This window comes from Vespa velutina, chromosome 10 (assembly GCF_912470025.1).
Source record: "Vespa velutina chromosome 10, iVesVel2.1, whole genome shotgun sequence".
Classification (NCBI taxonomy): domain Eukaryota; kingdom Metazoa; phylum Arthropoda; class Insecta; order Hymenoptera; family Vespidae; genus Vespa; species Vespa velutina.
The window spans coordinates 5,271,326-5,286,211 of record NC_062197.1 but is presented as its reverse complement, the minus strand read 5'-3'; the positions used below and the strand labels follow the sequence as shown (position 1 = coordinate 5,286,211).

Below are 14,886 nucleotides of genomic sequence, written 5' to 3'. Positions count from 1 at the left end.
ATATTCATGATGAAGAATAATTGGATACAGACTTAAAAAAAAAAAGTAAAGTAAGTTATTGGAAAAATTTATAAGAAATATATTGTATTAAGAATTTATAGTGAAAAAATCTGCCTTTACGAGATTGCGCGTTCGCAATTTTTATATGACCAACTAAAATAGAAAAAATATAATAAATACTCTATACATGGTACAATTCTATATGGATATCTATAAATGTAAAAAAAGACATGCAATATATTTTAAAAGTATAAAACTAATATTTTATCGCTCATATTACAATCATAAATTGATTATATTTAATAAATTCTTTTTAGATTTGCTTATAAAATACATTTTGATACATTATTATTAAACTATGTATTAGTACGATTATTTAAAGAAATTATCTTTAAACATAATTATTAAATCACGTTCAACTGTTAATAAAACTTCTTTTTATTCGGTAGAATAAAATCAAATTTAAATTTGATAATAGAAAAGATATTTTTAAATATATCGTGATACAATATAATTATTTGTGTTTATGTTCAATCATTACTAAATTTATCATATAAATACCATAATATCATATAAATATCATGTATTAAACAGTGAGTTCTGTTTAAATTAGATAAGTTAATATTAAAGACTACTTATTTTTGTGATACAGTTACACCAAAACTATATGACGTAACTCATGTAAATATGTAATAACCAAAGCATTTGGCTCATTAAGGTCACACTTTAAAATGTTACAAAATTTTTACAAATAATCGATTACCATTTTTATTTCATGAAAATACTCTTTTTTGTTTTGGTTGTATGAATATAAAATACATATATACATCGTGTTAACATGTGATAGAAAACAATATTTTTTGAATGTATCAACAATTTGAAGTATAAAAACTTTATATAAAATACGAAGAAATAATCCATTTAGAAATTTTATTATACATATTACTTTTATCAATCTTTTTTATTTGTTTTGTTTTCTATATCCTTATAAGTAAAGATATTCGTTTTGTTCAATGAATAAGATATTATAAGGTAATCACTGTTACATTATAATTATATATTATTAATTATATTTAAATAATTTAGAATTATGATCGAATAATGGAAAACATCTATTTTTTTAATTTAATTTTAAAGGGTTTATTAATACGTATTATTTATTTCTGTTTTATAAAAAAATCTGTAAGTTTCGATACTTTATTTATGCTACAAAAAGCAATTTAGTAGTTATAAAAAAAATATATTTGAATTTGTCATCATAAAATCATAATCCCAGTAATATACAAGCAGGTTTAGAACGGAAAAAACTACATACTTTTTTTGTGTATTAGATGTTTTTTAATTTTTTTATCGATAATATTTTTCTTTCTAAATATTTTTATTTAAGTTTGATTTATAATTAAACGATGCCAAAGTTGTAACTTTTATTTAATTTTTGATTATTTATTTTAAAATTTACAATTTGAAGTTTACAATCTATATAAATTATACATCTTTTAAACTTGGCGCGAACAAAATTGACGCGAACGAAGTAGTGACTGTACTTACACTTCCATTGCGTGATACAAAATGCTTACTTCTTATTTAATCTTCTTATCAAATTTTACTTTAAGATCATAATAAATAAAATTTCAGATACTATTTAATTCTGAAAAGAATATTTCAAATGAGAATAAAGACTATAATGTGTTATTATGTGTTATTTATAATTATCATATGCTTTTAATCATACACATATATTTACATGTATACATACATAATAGAAGAACAAGTTCCAAAATACTTTGTAATTTTTATGGGTTATTTGTTTAAGGTATTACGCCTATTTTTGGATAATATAATTTTTTAAATATCATTTATGTTATATTAATGATATTATATAATACTGTTTTTTTATTAGTAAATTGTTTAGATACCTATGTAATCACATATTTTTTAAAAAGTTCTATTACTTCATTACAGCAACAATGCCTGGAGAACAATTCTCTTTAATATGGAATAGTTTTTCGAGAAATTTATCTTCCAGTTTATATACTTTATTAATTGATGAACAACTTGTTGATGTAACTTTAATAGCTGAAGACAAAATTTTAAGAGCACATAAGTTGATATTATCAGTTTGTAGTACTTATTTTAATAGGCTTTTTAAGGTATATCATTATTGTAGAAATATTTATTAAAAAATCTTTTTTGATTACTATTTATAGCTTTTTATATATACATAATAATTAATTTGTGCTATAGGAAAATTCTTATAAACACCCAATTGTAATATTAAAAGATGTCAATTATCATGATTTATCTGCTATGCTTCAATTCATATATCAAGGCGAAGTTAATATTAAACAAGAGGATATTGGCAATTTTTTAAAAGTAGCAGAAATATTGCAGATAAAAGGATTAACCACAGAAAGAGATGAGGTATGTTATTTTGATTAAAGATCATAGCAATAAATTTATTGTTCTTTGGTTTTAGAAAAAAGACAAAATATTGGATAATAATATCCAAGAAATGGATTGTTATTTTGATATAAAAACAGATAGAGAAAATCATCTTACTTCCATAGAAGATATTTATCAGTGTGAGAAATTAACAGAATCTTTGAAATGTAAACTGGTACAAAAAGAAAATACAGTTCTTCCTTCAGATTCTGTAATGAAGGGTTTTGATATTATGAAAAGAAATATATCAAATGAAATTCCTTATACTACAAAATTAGTTTCTCATACAGACTATAGTCCACAAAGGACATTATTTATTGAAACGTATAAAAATATTGACACTCAGACTACAAAGGAACCATTTGATTGTACTTCTGACATAAATCACACAAAAAAAATACAATACAAATCCTCAAATTATATAAATGATATGGATGTAAAAGCAATGTATAAATCACAAATGTTAAATAAAGTATTTTGTAATATTGAGAATATACATAAATCAGGTAATAGAAAAACATCTATAATTATACCGGAATTAAAATTTATGTTATACATAATTGTTTTAATGCAATAAACGAATTTGATGCTTGGAATTTTATTTAATGTTTCAGATTCTAAATCAGATATGCAATTAAAATCTGCTGATCAATCTCTTGGTATGTGTTACAACTTGGTATATATATTTAATGCTATGAATAATTCGAATGCTAATTAAAATGCTATGAAAATATTAATAGTGAAAAATTCCTGAATACAGAATAGTTCCATTATTTTTTCCATACTATAAAAAAAGAGAAAACTAAAAGTAAACATATTCAGCTATTGGACCACATATTGTTTCAAAGTCTTCACTATATGTCTTCACTAAGAATAATTCAATTCTTATCAATTTAATAGCTTATTTTTGGATTGAAAAAATTTCGCAGTTTGTTAAATTTTTTTTGTATATTATTTTATATATTATTTTTATGTGTCTATTAATAATGTATGTGTAAATGTATTAGGTCTGACTAATATGGTGATAGAAGAACATAAAAATTTGACATATGATGCAGCTAATGGTGACAAAAAGCATAGATATATCAAAGCTAATTCTAGTAGTACATTATCCCTGGAAACAACACAGCGTTTAGTTTCAGAAATTAGACCAACATTCTGCATGGAAAAGGGTAAATTAATGCGGGTTTATTCATGTTCTTGGTGCCTTCGTAATTTTACACGCAGAGAAAATTTGAAATTACATATTCGTTATATTCATGGTCCACTTGAAAGTCTTACATGTAAGCTTTGTGGCAATAAATATAAAAACAGCAATAGCTTGCGTGTACACTCTTACCTTTATCATAATGCTAAACGGGATAAACATAATAAATCACTTGTCAATAATAATAATTAGAAATAGACAAGATTACAACTATTTTTATATACTACAATAATAATAAGAATTATTAGGATATTACAAGATTAGTTATTAGAAATTGTTACAATAGTTATTTAAACAACTTATTATACAGCTTTATAAATAATTCATGACTATCCATATTTAATAAGTTACATCTGATAATGATAAATTTATATAAATAAAATCTGATGTATATTTCTTGACTTTCATTTACTGATTTCTTGACTACTACTATCATAAAAATTCAGTTGTTTTAATGTTTCTTCAAAGATATTTTATAATTTGAGTTACACTATAATAACTTTAAAGAAAATAAATTATTACACATACACTCACAAACACATTTTTAAATTACAATTTTATTAAAAATATTACTATTTATCTTTTAATATAATTCATATTAGTATTATGCAGAGAAAAAAACGTTGTTATGAAATTATATAAGTACATAAATCGTTTATCCAAATAAAAATTGGGTTATTTGTTTCATCTCGTATATATGAATGTATCTAAATCATTTGCAAAAGTCGATATCGATCAATGTATGCGCGCGCACTATGTATGTGAGTATGTATTGGTATTGGTAGAGTATCAATCGGAGCATATGACAGTGTACGATGAAATCACTGACATGCACCATAACCTCCATGATATTATGTTTACAAAGTGTACTCGGGCTTAAATAATAGTTTTTATTTAATTATTATAAACTTCAAGCATTGTGTTATATATAAACTTAAAAAAAAATGAGTGATTCTGAGGACGAAAATTATGCAACTTTTGGTATACCTTTGGAACCTTTAGATGAAGGTATTATAAATGATTTTAATTTTTTATATATTGGATGTTTATATCTTTAATTTTGAATGAATTTTACAGAAAATTTACCAAGGAAAAAAGCTGTGACAGTAGAAGATCAATATGCATATGACGCGCAAGGTAGACGTAGATTTCATGGTGCTTTCACCGGTGGTTTTTCTGCGGGATATTTTAATACTGTTGGAACGCGTGATGGATGGAAACCACAACAGTTTAAATCTTCAAGAGGTAGTAAAGCAAAAACAATCGAACAACAACCTGAAGATTTTATGGATGAAGAAGATGTAAGCATATTTGGCATAGCACCGAAAGGTATTAGAGCCAATAGTGACTACGAGTATCATGGACAAAAAGGTATAAAAAGAGGAAGAACTGAAATAATTAATAATCGATCTCTGTCATATAATCCTGTATTAAAAGAACTTTTGAGACCTGTCAGGTAAGTGGTTATTAAAATTGATTATAATTAGACATAAAATATATAAATAAAGCAAAATCATTGTATAAACGTTATTATTTCAATATGATATAAAAATTATAGAGAAACAGTTGGTATCGCTCTTTTGAAAAAAATGGGATGGAAACCAGGACAAGGAATAGGAAATAGGATTACAAAGAAAGAGAAGATTAAAGCAAAACAACAGATTGAAAGAATTAAAGTATATGGCTGTTCCTTACCCAAAAATGAAGAAAAAGAAATTGATAGTAATATTGATTCTGACGATGAAACACCTAATATTACATTTGCTCCTGATGATTATGAGCCTTTTAAGTAAATATAATTTTATAATTATAATTATATTTATTTTTTACCGATTTTATTATTTTAAACTCTTATATTTTATAGATCTAAAGGAAAAGATAATTACTTTGGTATTGGATATAGTGGGTTAAATAGACAAAATATATTATCTAATCAAATTAACGAAGAATATAATTATCAAAGCAATAATAAAACCCTTCCAATATTTGGACATGCATTTGGAGTTGGTGCTTTTGAAGCAGATGATGAGGATATATATGAAAGAGAAGATATGTCCCGATATGATTCTGTACTGGGACCAGAACGCAAAAGTAAAACAAGATGGTCGAAGGATAATATTTCAAATGACAATGGAAGCAATTGTATAGAAGGATTTGTACAAGCAAAAGATAAATTAAATTATAGAAAGACTTTTGCATTACCTTGTCTTCCAAAAAACTATTGCGCAATTCATATTACCAGAAAAAGTAGATTTTTTCCACCTATCCCACATCAATCAATTAATGAGAAGAAAAAGAGCCTTAATGTTATAAAAAGAGCTAAAATCTTGCAAGACATTAATTTCACTGATACAGCAATTCAAGGAAAACTTGACACAACTACAAAAACATTAAATTCTACAATTTCTATGCCTGTTGATAATTCATTATCAGAACCATTGAATTCATCAGAAAACCAAAAGGCAAAAAATAGTGAGAAAGTAGTTGAAAAACCAAAAACACAAGTAAATAGTATGTGGGTGGGCAAATTAAATACAAAAACATTTGTCAGTGGTGGTGTCACAGGTACAGAACAAATCACTTCTGGATTATTAAATATACCAACACATTTAAATAGCTCTTCTTCATTCGCCAATGTAGAATCAGTTAATAACCAAATTTATAAGAGTCCAGTTTTAACTGATCAAAATAAACAAGAACGATTTGAACAGACCCTTACTTGTTTAAAAACTAATGATAATCATAAATCTGATAACATACAATCACTTTCCGCGATTAAATCAGACAAAGATTTAGACCTTGTTGAATTTAAAAAAGCAACTAAATCAATTGAACAAGAATCAAGTAATGATAATGATATAAATAACTCAAATAAATATATAATAAATATAACTGATAGTTTAGAAAAACAAAAAGATGAAGCTGCCAAGATGGAAATGTTTGGAAAACTAACTCGAGAGATAACCGAATGGCAACCTGCAGGTATTGTATGTAAAAGATTTAATATTCCTGAACCACGAAATAGTTGTATACAAACTAAAATAGAGAAGAAACCGAGGTTTTCAGTATTTAATTCATTAGATTTAGATGTATCCTCCAGATTTTTAAAAGTAACTGACACAATTGGCAAAGACATAGATAATAAGGCATCTACCTCATATAAAGATGAATTCATAAAAGATTATGCACTTCCTTCTTCCACGTACTATAAGACTTCTGTTGAAAATCAGGAGCCAGAAATAATGTCAGAAAAAATGAAGAATTTTGAAGCTTCATATGAAAAAATATTTGGCAAAACAGTCCATGAGGTACCTTCAACAAAATTATTGACATGCAATACTGAACAAGAATTTCTTAATGAAGAAAGTAATATGTTAAATATAGAACAACATCAAATTTTGGCAGACATTGAAAAATCTCAACACGAAGAGACTAGTATAACTCATAAAAAAAATTCAGAAGAAAAAAAAGATCTTTTTAGAGCAATTTTTCTCAGTAGTAGCGAAGAATCAGAAACAGAGATAGAAGAAAATATCGATAACGAAGTTGTAAAGTCAGTGTTGATTGGTGATTCTTCGAATGATGTTAATATATCAAGAAATATGTCACCACCTAGAGGCATTTTTGCCAAATTGGATCTTGAGGACCTTGTAAAAAAAACACATGTCAGTACAGAAGATATTGAGAGTAATATCAAAGAAAAAGGAACGAGTTTGCAATTAGAACCACAAACTATCATTGAACAAAATTACGAAATTAATACTTGTGATACGTTACAAATGCCATTACCAGAGAAAGTATATGGACCGATGCTTCCTTCAAGATTGATCAAAGATGGAAATATTTTGACAGATTCTACTGGAAGTACAGAATTTTCAAGGCCTATTTGTAAAAGCGTCATAGTACCAAAAGTCGTAGAAGATTTTCAAGGAAAGTGGGTGGAATTACATAAAACAAAGAAATCAAAAAAAGTTAAAAAGAAACATAAACATAAAGAACATAAAAGTTCAAAAAGTAAGCGAAAATCCAAAAAGCATAAACGTTAATTACATGACCTTTAGAGAGTTAAAGGTTTCTTAGCTTTTATCTTTTTTTTATGTGTTATATTTTAGATTTAAATATTACATGAATATTGTTATGTAGAATACATCAGTTTTTTCATAAAGTTGAATGTTATCAATGTATATCTAGAAAATGAAGCAACTTTATATTATTTAGAAATAAAAAGATAATATAACTGATCATAAAATTTAATTTAATGAATATAATACAATACATTTTTCTATTGAATGATGAAACTTTCATAAATAGTAACAAAAAGGTTGTTAAAAATAATTAAATAACTTTCTATCTTTATAATAAAGATATATATTGCTTTTGATGTAATTTAAGAGAGTATAAATACAATATTATATAAAATTTTGGCCTCTTTTTACATTAAATGTTTTAATGTAAAATAAATAACGATAAATTTAATTGAACATTTTTTTTTAACTGTTTTAAGATATCTTAAGATATGAAAACGATTAACAACTGAAATTTATTTAATCCTAATCTTAATTTATTTACCTAACTATCGTATCATATAGCATTGCTGATACTATGCTTCTATTTTTATGTGTTTTGAATAACCCGCGTGTTCGCTTTAGTTTGTATTTATCTTTACAGAGGCGCACGAATTTGTCAATAGTTTTAAGATAGAGAATCTATACTAAATTTCCGTTGTTCAACGACAATGAATGGGCGCTATATAAAAGATTGCTGTTATGTACAATATATATCATTTTAAATTGTTTTAGGAAGGGTTGGAATAATTGGTATTAAAAACTAAATCTTTCATGTATATTTACAAACTAATACAACAGGTGTTAAATATTTCAAAAATAAAGTACTCGAATTATAAAGGTTAGATTTATCTTATGATGTATCAAAAAATGAATCTCGAAACAGAATATTTATCGGAAGAACATTTGACTGGTTTTGAAAATTATAAAGTAAGTGATTATTTTCTATGATAACTATTTTTTTTGTATCTTTTTATACGCTTCCAATAAACACAATATTACAAATTAAAACAGTAAATCAATATAAAAAAAACAAATATAGTTATGATTAATAAACATAACTGAAGTAAATAAAAATATATTTATGCGTAATTATTTTTATTGTTTTATTAATTCATTAGATTTTATAATTTATGAGATTTATAATTGTATATCGTCATATTAATATATATATTTACATTTGTTTTTATTTTTTTTTCTTTTTTTTTTTTTTTTTTTTTAGTATAGCTCATTGGATACGAGTCCCCTTAGTGTGTATGTTATGCATCCATTTTGGAACAAAGTTGTTGAGGTATAAATTTTGTATTACTTTTATGTAATCATACTTACAATTTACAGAAAATATATCCCTGTCATATTTTTAATTTTTCCAGTATTGTCCAAAGTGGGTAGCACCAAATGTATTAACGTTCTCTGGATTTCTTTTTACCGTATTAAATTTTGTGGTATTTGCAACATTTGATTATTATTTTTATGCATCAAGCGATGATCATTCACAATATTCTCCTATACCTCGTTGGGTATTTGCAATAGCTGCATTTAATATCTTTATGGCATATACACTTGGTAAGTAGGAAATTATATTATATTTCCAAGAAGTAATGTGACATTTATTTAGGATGTTAGTAAATTTAATTTATATGCATTTTCAATAACAATACATAATATATAAAAAGCATAATTATTATCTATATTGTTTAACTTATATTAAGTTATAATTATGCATTACAATAATTATATTATATCAATTTTATAATATAGTAATTTGAATTATATTTAGATGGTATTGATGGAAAACAAGCAAGACGTACACAAACTTCTGGGCCTTTGGGTGAATTGTTTGATCATGGTTTGGACAGTTGGACGGCAATGTTAATCACTGTTTGTATGTACTCAGTTTTTGGAAGGACAGATCATAGTGTTTCCCCGTTACGAATGTATTTCATACTTTGGAATGTATTTGTTAATTTTTATTTAAGTCACTGGGAGAAATACAATACAGGTGTGCTATTCCTTCCTTGGGGATATGATGCATCTATGTTGGTTGGTTGTGTTCATAAATTTTTATTGCACTATATTTTATAATTATCTTATTATTCATAATATTTAAGTGTTTTTTTAATCTTAGGCAACTATCTTGGTATTTATCCTGACTAGCATAGGAGGTCATGAAGCATGGAAATTTTACTTGCCAGGAGGAATATCAGCAGGAATAATGTTTGAAATGTTATTATATGTTAGTGCCCTTGTATCAAATTTACCAGTTGTACTTTGGAATATATACAAGTTAGTATAACTGACTTTTAATATGTTTAGAAATGATTAACTTTACTTGTTGCAATATATTTATTATTAATTTATAGATCATATAGGGATAAGACAGGAAAAATGAGAACATTTCCAGAAGCAATAAGACCATTGGTGCCTTTAGTATTATTATTTATGATTTCTACACTTTGGATATTATTCTCACAACAAAATGTATTGGAAAAAGATCCTCGTATCATATATTTTGCCATTGGCACTACTTTTTCTAATATATGCGTAAGTCAGTATTAAATAATACTTTTATATAATAAAAACAAGAAATATGCTTTTAATCGATAAATATGTTTTTATAATCTAATATTCTGGTGAGCAAAAATTATCTGTATATATATACTATGCATCTGTATACTTATACTATGCATAATTTGATAATATTACAAATTGTATTATAAAATTTAAAAATCAATTTTTTTTTTATTTTGTAAATGTATGAAAAAATATTTGCTTATAAAGACATTTAAATACGCTATTTTTCATAAATTACAGTGTCGTTTAATTGTGTCTCAAATGAGTAATACTAGATGTGAAATATTGCCATGGATATTATTACCGGTGACAATAGCAGCTATTCTTTCATTTGTCTTGCCTGAAATAGATCTTAAATCTATGTACTTTGTATCAATTTTATCCTTACTTGCCCACATTCACTATGGTACCTGTGTGGTATGTCTACATTTTTATTATGTTATTGGAATTCTACAATGATTTAATAATAAATGGAAAATAAACATTTATTTTAGGTGCGCCAAATGTGCCGTCATTTTCGAATTCATACATTCCATATAAAGGATCATTCTGATTGACTACTTGTGGATAATATATGTTAGAAATAAAAAGAGCAACAGACCGGACAAGAGGCAATAAGAATAAAAAGGAAAGGAGATATTTGGAACCCAATGGTTAGTGACATACGAAAATCATAGATCAAATAATAACTCACTTGTATAGGAAACCGAAATAATTTAAGTCTAATATTACTACAATATAACTATTTAAAATTGTAAGCATACACTCCTTTACTTGACACCTGATAAATGTCATATTAATTTAAATATGTCATCAATTCCTTTAAGTAATGGAGCAAAATTGTCTAATTTATTAATTATTGACTTCATATATCATTATTTTACTATAATTTTTAGCTTAACTTTATCTGTACGTGTGAATATTCACCTGTATATCACTAATTTCACTACATATATATATTGAATGTGTTTTTAGTTTTTACAGGTATTATTCCTTATATGTTTTGTATTGATAGTTATTTGTATGTATATCGTGAATACATGTTTATATGTTTTATCTTATTGAATTAACACTTGAAAATATGTTCGAGAAAATTTTTTTAAATTATGCCAAAAAATAATCACCAGATGACTTTATAATTGAACTAATTGTGAGTACTGAGTATTTGGCTATTATAATATTACTGAAAAAATTTGAATAACATTAAACGTGTTAATTTATTTTGGTTCTTAATTCAAGAAGTATAATTAAAATAATCAAGACGATTACTTTATAAGCAATTACGTAAGGATTACTTTAGAAATCTCAATTTTACTTTACGTACAATGAAAATAAAATAAATACACTAATCTTGAACTACATATATAAATATTGATAAAAAATGTTACTTATGATATTATATAAATATAAATGTATTCACTCCAAGGCCAAAGTGTATACTTTAAAAAAAGATGTATTTATTATTTACGTATAATACAATTGTTGTATTAATAATATAATTTTTACAATTGCAGAAATTATTATGATTTGTTGTTAGTGTGCCATACAATAATACAATATTTCTTATAATCATGCATCTTTATGAATTCTTGAATAAATTTCAGATTTATTTAACAAAAATTATAATACATATAATTAAAATAAGCAATATTTTTAAAGTAAAAGTGTGTATAATGTAAATATAGACAAAAATATATTCAATCGTTGAGAAAACTTAAAATATCTTACATTTTATACAATTTATTACAATTTATTACAATAATAATAACAAATTTTCTATAATTTTGCTGTAATAACAATTGTATTTTAAATAATACATTTGTACATGCAAACTTTATTAAAATCAATAATTTAAATGGTAATCACTGAAACATTTCTTCTGAAATGTATATGAATACATATACATGATTAATTACTATTTAATATTAAATTTGAGATATTCATTCTTAACATTTTCTCGATCTTCTGGTGATGGAAGATAAGGTTTGATATTTTTTCTTTTACGATCAACCACTATTTTTTTCTGTAATACAAATTGATTTCATATAGTTAAATTTATAAAAAAATTATTTTGATATATAAATTTCATATAAATATTACCCAGAATTTTTGACAAATCCTATAATTTTGGAAGTAGTCTTGGCAAGCATCACGAATATAATTATTATCACTCAAGCATTGTAAAGATAAATCGTGTTCCTAATTTTTACATAATCATATTTAGTATATTATTATTTTATAATAAATAAATTTTGTTATCAGAAAATACCTTTAGACACGGATTATCTATTTCATGATCCCGTCGTAAATTATTTTTTACATTTTTTACCTTTGAAGTATTGATTTCTGTATCGTTTATCTTGCTCATATTTTAATTAAGTATATAGATTTTTATTATATTTTATATGCCTTCAAAAACTTTCAATTTCTTTACTCTTCATAAGCAACCTGCATAATTTATTATGTTAATTATAAATCATCAAATGATGGACGTGGATATAAAATAAAATGAAACTACATCACGCATTTATAAATTGTTAATTAGCTTTAACTGTTTTATGTTTAGTACATTCTAAATATTAATAGAATATTATGCGTTTTAAATTCTAATATTTCATAATAGGTAATTTTATAAAATATATTTATTATTAACAAAAAACATATTATACGTGGAAAATATTACGGATCAAAACATATATATCTACAAATGTAATAAATAACAAATATTTTTATTAAAGGTTTTATCGTATTTACAAATGTAATATACGTAAACTTTCTAATTATTGACATAAAATAAACTATTTAATCAGTTCAATAATGAAAATAAAAGTATGGTCGCTACTTTGATATGTGCATTTTAATTACATAACATTTAAAAAATATATTATTTATATAGATTTCAGATTTTTAAATAAATAATAAAATATTCATTTTTCATATGATATATATATTTCAACATATAATTACTATACCATATAAAATATGCGTTGTACGAGTCAATCATACAAAAAAACGCATATTGTACCATTTTATAAATTATTATTACTATATTTACTATTTTATAAATTATATCTGCAGTAAAAAGATGTAACCACACAGATGTAGAAAAAATAGAACAACAAAAACCCTCAAAAACAGAAAGTACTACCAATACAAAAATAACATACTAAGATAGTAAAACGTTACTTTCGTTGCGCCAAATTAAAATGTTCACAATGTAGTCACTTTTACTAATTATTTTTTATATTTTTATAGTATTGTATATATTTTTTTTATTTTTCATTTAATATTGAAGTATCGGAAAAATAAATTTTTGTCTTCTTTTATTATGAAGTAAAATTTAAAAAAATTGTAATATCTAGGATCCTAAAAATCTTACATCTTTGCTCTATTTCAATATTAGCGCCACTGACGATTATTGTTACGACGAAATTTCATCAGTGAGATGGGTATTTTATATTAGCTATGAAATGAAAGATTTGATCCTAAGTAGTGTCTTTACAGAACTGAATTTTTAGAATTATTATTAAAGTAAATTATCATTTACTTATAAAAGAAGATAATGACAAGAAAGGATCAGCTATTCACTCGAAATGACACGTTTTTTACTTTTATAAAGATAATTTTTCAAATTTAGTTTATTAAATAATTAAATTATTTGTTAATAATATTTTAAATAAGACTTAAATAAAACGAAATATATGATTTAAATTTAATATTGTTTCAATGAGTGTAAAAAAATGTTAATACCTAATATTTTGATGATACACTAAATTATATAATTATGGCAATTTATACAGTATAGATAATTCAATTCTTCGAGGTATGTTTTCTTTATTTTTGTTCTCATTTGAGATTTCAATTGTGCTAGTTTGTCGATATGGCAGGAATCACTGATCTTACAACGGGAAAAATACAACATTACTATCGATGTCCATTCTATGTGATACTATGTCTAAGGTTAATACTTGTTAATGATAGATAGATAATACATTTATCGTTACGCAGTTGTTATGCATTTGTTTTCAAATATATATAAATTTATTACTAAATAAAGTAAACCATTTATAATATTGATTGATAAAACAGTAATAAATTGTATTGAACAAAGATACGAAGTTAATATTCTGCATTTAAATGATTCCTTAATTGATATATTTTGTGTATTCATGTCATTAATATGATAATTTGTATGCTACAGGTTATTAAAGAAAATAAAAGACGAATAAAATGGCGTGTATACCATGCATTGCTATTCCTTTATTATTGATTATATGGAGATTTTTGGTGCAACCACTTATTTTAAAATGGTGGCAATTCAAAAATAAGATCAAATGTACAAATGAAGATGAACAACCATCAGATTTAGTTAAAGATTGTAAAAATGGAGTATGTACATTAGGATGGAAAAAAACTAACAAAGATCCTGTAAAGACAAATTAAAATTTCATCAAGAAAAGTTATAAAATCATTCCAAAATGTACTGCTATAGATACCAAAGGCCGTGCAGAGCTTTATTTTTTTCATGTATCTTGTTCATATTTTTGTTTTTAGTTAATTTCTAATATTTTGAAGTTTATTTCCAATAGAATGTATATG

The 14,886-nt window shown here is 24.4% G+C and overlaps 4 protein-coding genes across 10 annotated transcripts; 3 read left to right on the top strand and 1 right to left on the bottom strand.

The window, feature by feature from the left end:
• The first annotated feature begins 1,043 nt into the window (after positions 1–1,043).
• LOC124952382 (GDNF-inducible zinc finger protein 1-like) lies at positions 1,044–4,058 on the top strand. Its single transcript, XM_047502182.1, has 6 exons — positions 1,044–1,813; positions 1,963–2,150; positions 2,245–2,421; positions 2,477–2,948; positions 3,057–3,101; positions 3,450–4,058. The coding sequence occupies exons 2-6, from the start codon at positions 1,968–1,970 to the stop codon at positions 3,839–3,841; spliced, it is 1,269 nt and encodes a 422-aa protein (XP_047358138.1). The 5' UTR covers positions 1,044–1,813; positions 1,963–1,967; the 3' UTR covers positions 3,842–4,058.
• Positions 4,059–4,287: 229 nt separating this feature from the next.
• LOC124952380 (G patch domain-containing protein 1 homolog) lies at positions 4,288–7,890 on the top strand. 2 transcript variants are annotated; one of them, XM_047502171.1, is made up of 4 exons: positions 4,288–4,657; positions 4,727–5,105; positions 5,208–5,438; positions 5,514–7,890. In XM_047502171.1, exons 1-4 carry the CDS (start codon positions 4,594–4,596, stop codon positions 7,693–7,695), a joined length of 2,856 nt encoding a protein of 951 aa, XP_047358127.1. In that variant the 5' UTR covers positions 4,288–4,593; the 3' UTR covers positions 7,696–7,890. The 2 variants fall into 2 exon arrangements, with proteins under 2 accessions (XP_047358127.1, XP_047358128.1); XM_047502172.1 differs by lacking the exon at positions 4,288–4,657 and having other exon boundaries at positions 4,904–5,020.
• Positions 7,891–8,223: 333 nt separating this feature from the next.
• On the top strand, positions 8,224–11,045 carry LOC124952383 (ethanolaminephosphotransferase 1-like). Of its 2 annotated transcripts, none has more exons than XM_047502184.1 (8): positions 8,224–8,643; positions 8,936–9,004; positions 9,087–9,279; positions 9,494–9,756; positions 9,842–9,999; positions 10,077–10,257; positions 10,528–10,704; positions 10,782–11,045. In XM_047502184.1, exons 1-8 carry the CDS (start codon positions 8,569–8,571, stop codon positions 10,842–10,844), a joined length of 1,179 nt encoding a protein of 392 aa, XP_047358140.1. In that variant the 5' UTR covers positions 8,224–8,568; the 3' UTR covers positions 10,845–11,045. The 2 variants fall into 2 exon arrangements, with proteins under 2 accessions (XP_047358140.1, XP_047358141.1); XM_047502185.1 differs by having other exon boundaries at positions 8,228–8,643; positions 8,941–9,004.
• Positions 11,046–12,019: 974 nt separating this feature from the next.
• On the bottom strand, positions 12,020–14,854 carry LOC124952378 (coiled-coil-helix-coiled-coil-helix domain-containing protein 7). Of its 5 annotated transcripts, none has more exons than XM_047502160.1 (4): positions 14,038–14,854; positions 12,557–12,735; positions 12,388–12,486; positions 12,020–12,310 (listed from the first exon to the last, which is right to left on the bottom strand). In XM_047502160.1, the coding sequence occupies exons 2-4, from the start codon at positions 12,653–12,655 to the stop codon at positions 12,203–12,205; spliced, it is 306 nt and encodes a 101-aa protein (XP_047358116.1). In that variant the 5' UTR covers positions 12,656–12,735; positions 14,038–14,854; the 3' UTR covers positions 12,020–12,202. The 5 variants fall into 5 exon arrangements, with proteins under 5 accessions (XP_047358116.1, XP_047358118.1, XP_047358117.1 ...); XM_047502162.1 differs by lacking the exon at positions 14,038–14,854 and adding an exon at positions 13,343–13,921 and having other exon boundaries at positions 12,617–12,735; XM_047502161.1 differs by lacking the exon at positions 14,038–14,854 and adding an exon at positions 13,260–13,910 and having other exon boundaries at positions 12,617–12,735.
• Between the last annotated feature and the right edge of the window lie 32 nt (positions 14,855–14,886).

What these genes read in the sequence shown, in the direction of transcription:
- LOC124952382 (XM_047502182.1), top strand. Translation starts at nt 1,968, where the DNA reads ATGCCTGGAGAACAATTCTCTTTAATATGGAATAGTTTTTCGAGAAAT. An exon ending in TGAGAATATACATAAATCAG is followed by an intron (nt 2,949 to 3,056) that starts GTAATAGAAAAA and finishes TTAATGTTTCAG; the next exon opens with ATTCTAAATCAGATATGCAA. An exon ending in ATCTGCTGATCAATCTCTTG is followed by an intron (nt 3,102 to 3,449) that starts GTATGTGTTACA and finishes TAAATGTATTAG; the next exon opens with GTCTGACTAATATGGTGATA.
- LOC124952380 (XM_047502171.1), top strand. Translation starts at nt 4,594, where the DNA reads ATGAGTGATTCTGAGGACGAAAATTATGCAACTTTTGGTATACCTTTG. An exon ending in TTTGGAACCTTTAGATGAAG is followed by an intron (nt 4,658 to 4,726) that starts GTATTATAAATG and finishes TGAATTTTACAG; the next exon opens with AAAATTTACCAAGGAAAAAA. An exon ending in GAACTTTTGAGACCTGTCAG is followed by an intron (nt 5,106 to 5,207) that starts GTAAGTGGTTAT and finishes TAAAAATTATAG; the next exon opens with AGAAACAGTTGGTATCGCTC.
- LOC124952383 (XM_047502184.1), top strand. Translation starts at nt 8,569, where the DNA reads ATGATGTATCAAAAAATGAATCTCGAAACAGAATATTTATCGGAAGAA. An exon ending in GTACTTTGGAATATATACAA is followed by an intron (nt 10,000 to 10,076) that starts GTTAGTATAACT and finishes ATTAATTTATAG; the next exon opens with ATCATATAGGGATAAGACAG. An exon ending in CTACTTTTTCTAATATATGC is followed by an intron (nt 10,258 to 10,527) that starts GTAAGTCAGTAT and finishes CATAAATTACAG; the next exon opens with TGTCGTTTAATTGTGTCTCA.
- LOC124952378 (XM_047502160.1), bottom strand. Translation starts at nt 12,655, where the DNA reads ATGAGCAAGATAAACGATACAGAAATCAATACTTCAAAGGTAAAAAAT. An exon ending in TAGATAATCCGTGTCTAAAG is followed by an intron (nt 12,487 to 12,556) that starts GTATTTTCTGAT and finishes TGTAAAAATTAG; the next exon opens with GAACACGATTTATCTTTACA. An exon ending in GGATTTGTCAAAAATTCTGG is followed by an intron (nt 12,311 to 12,387) that starts GTAATATTTATA and finishes TTTGTATTACAG; the next exon opens with AAAAAAATAGTGGTTGATCG.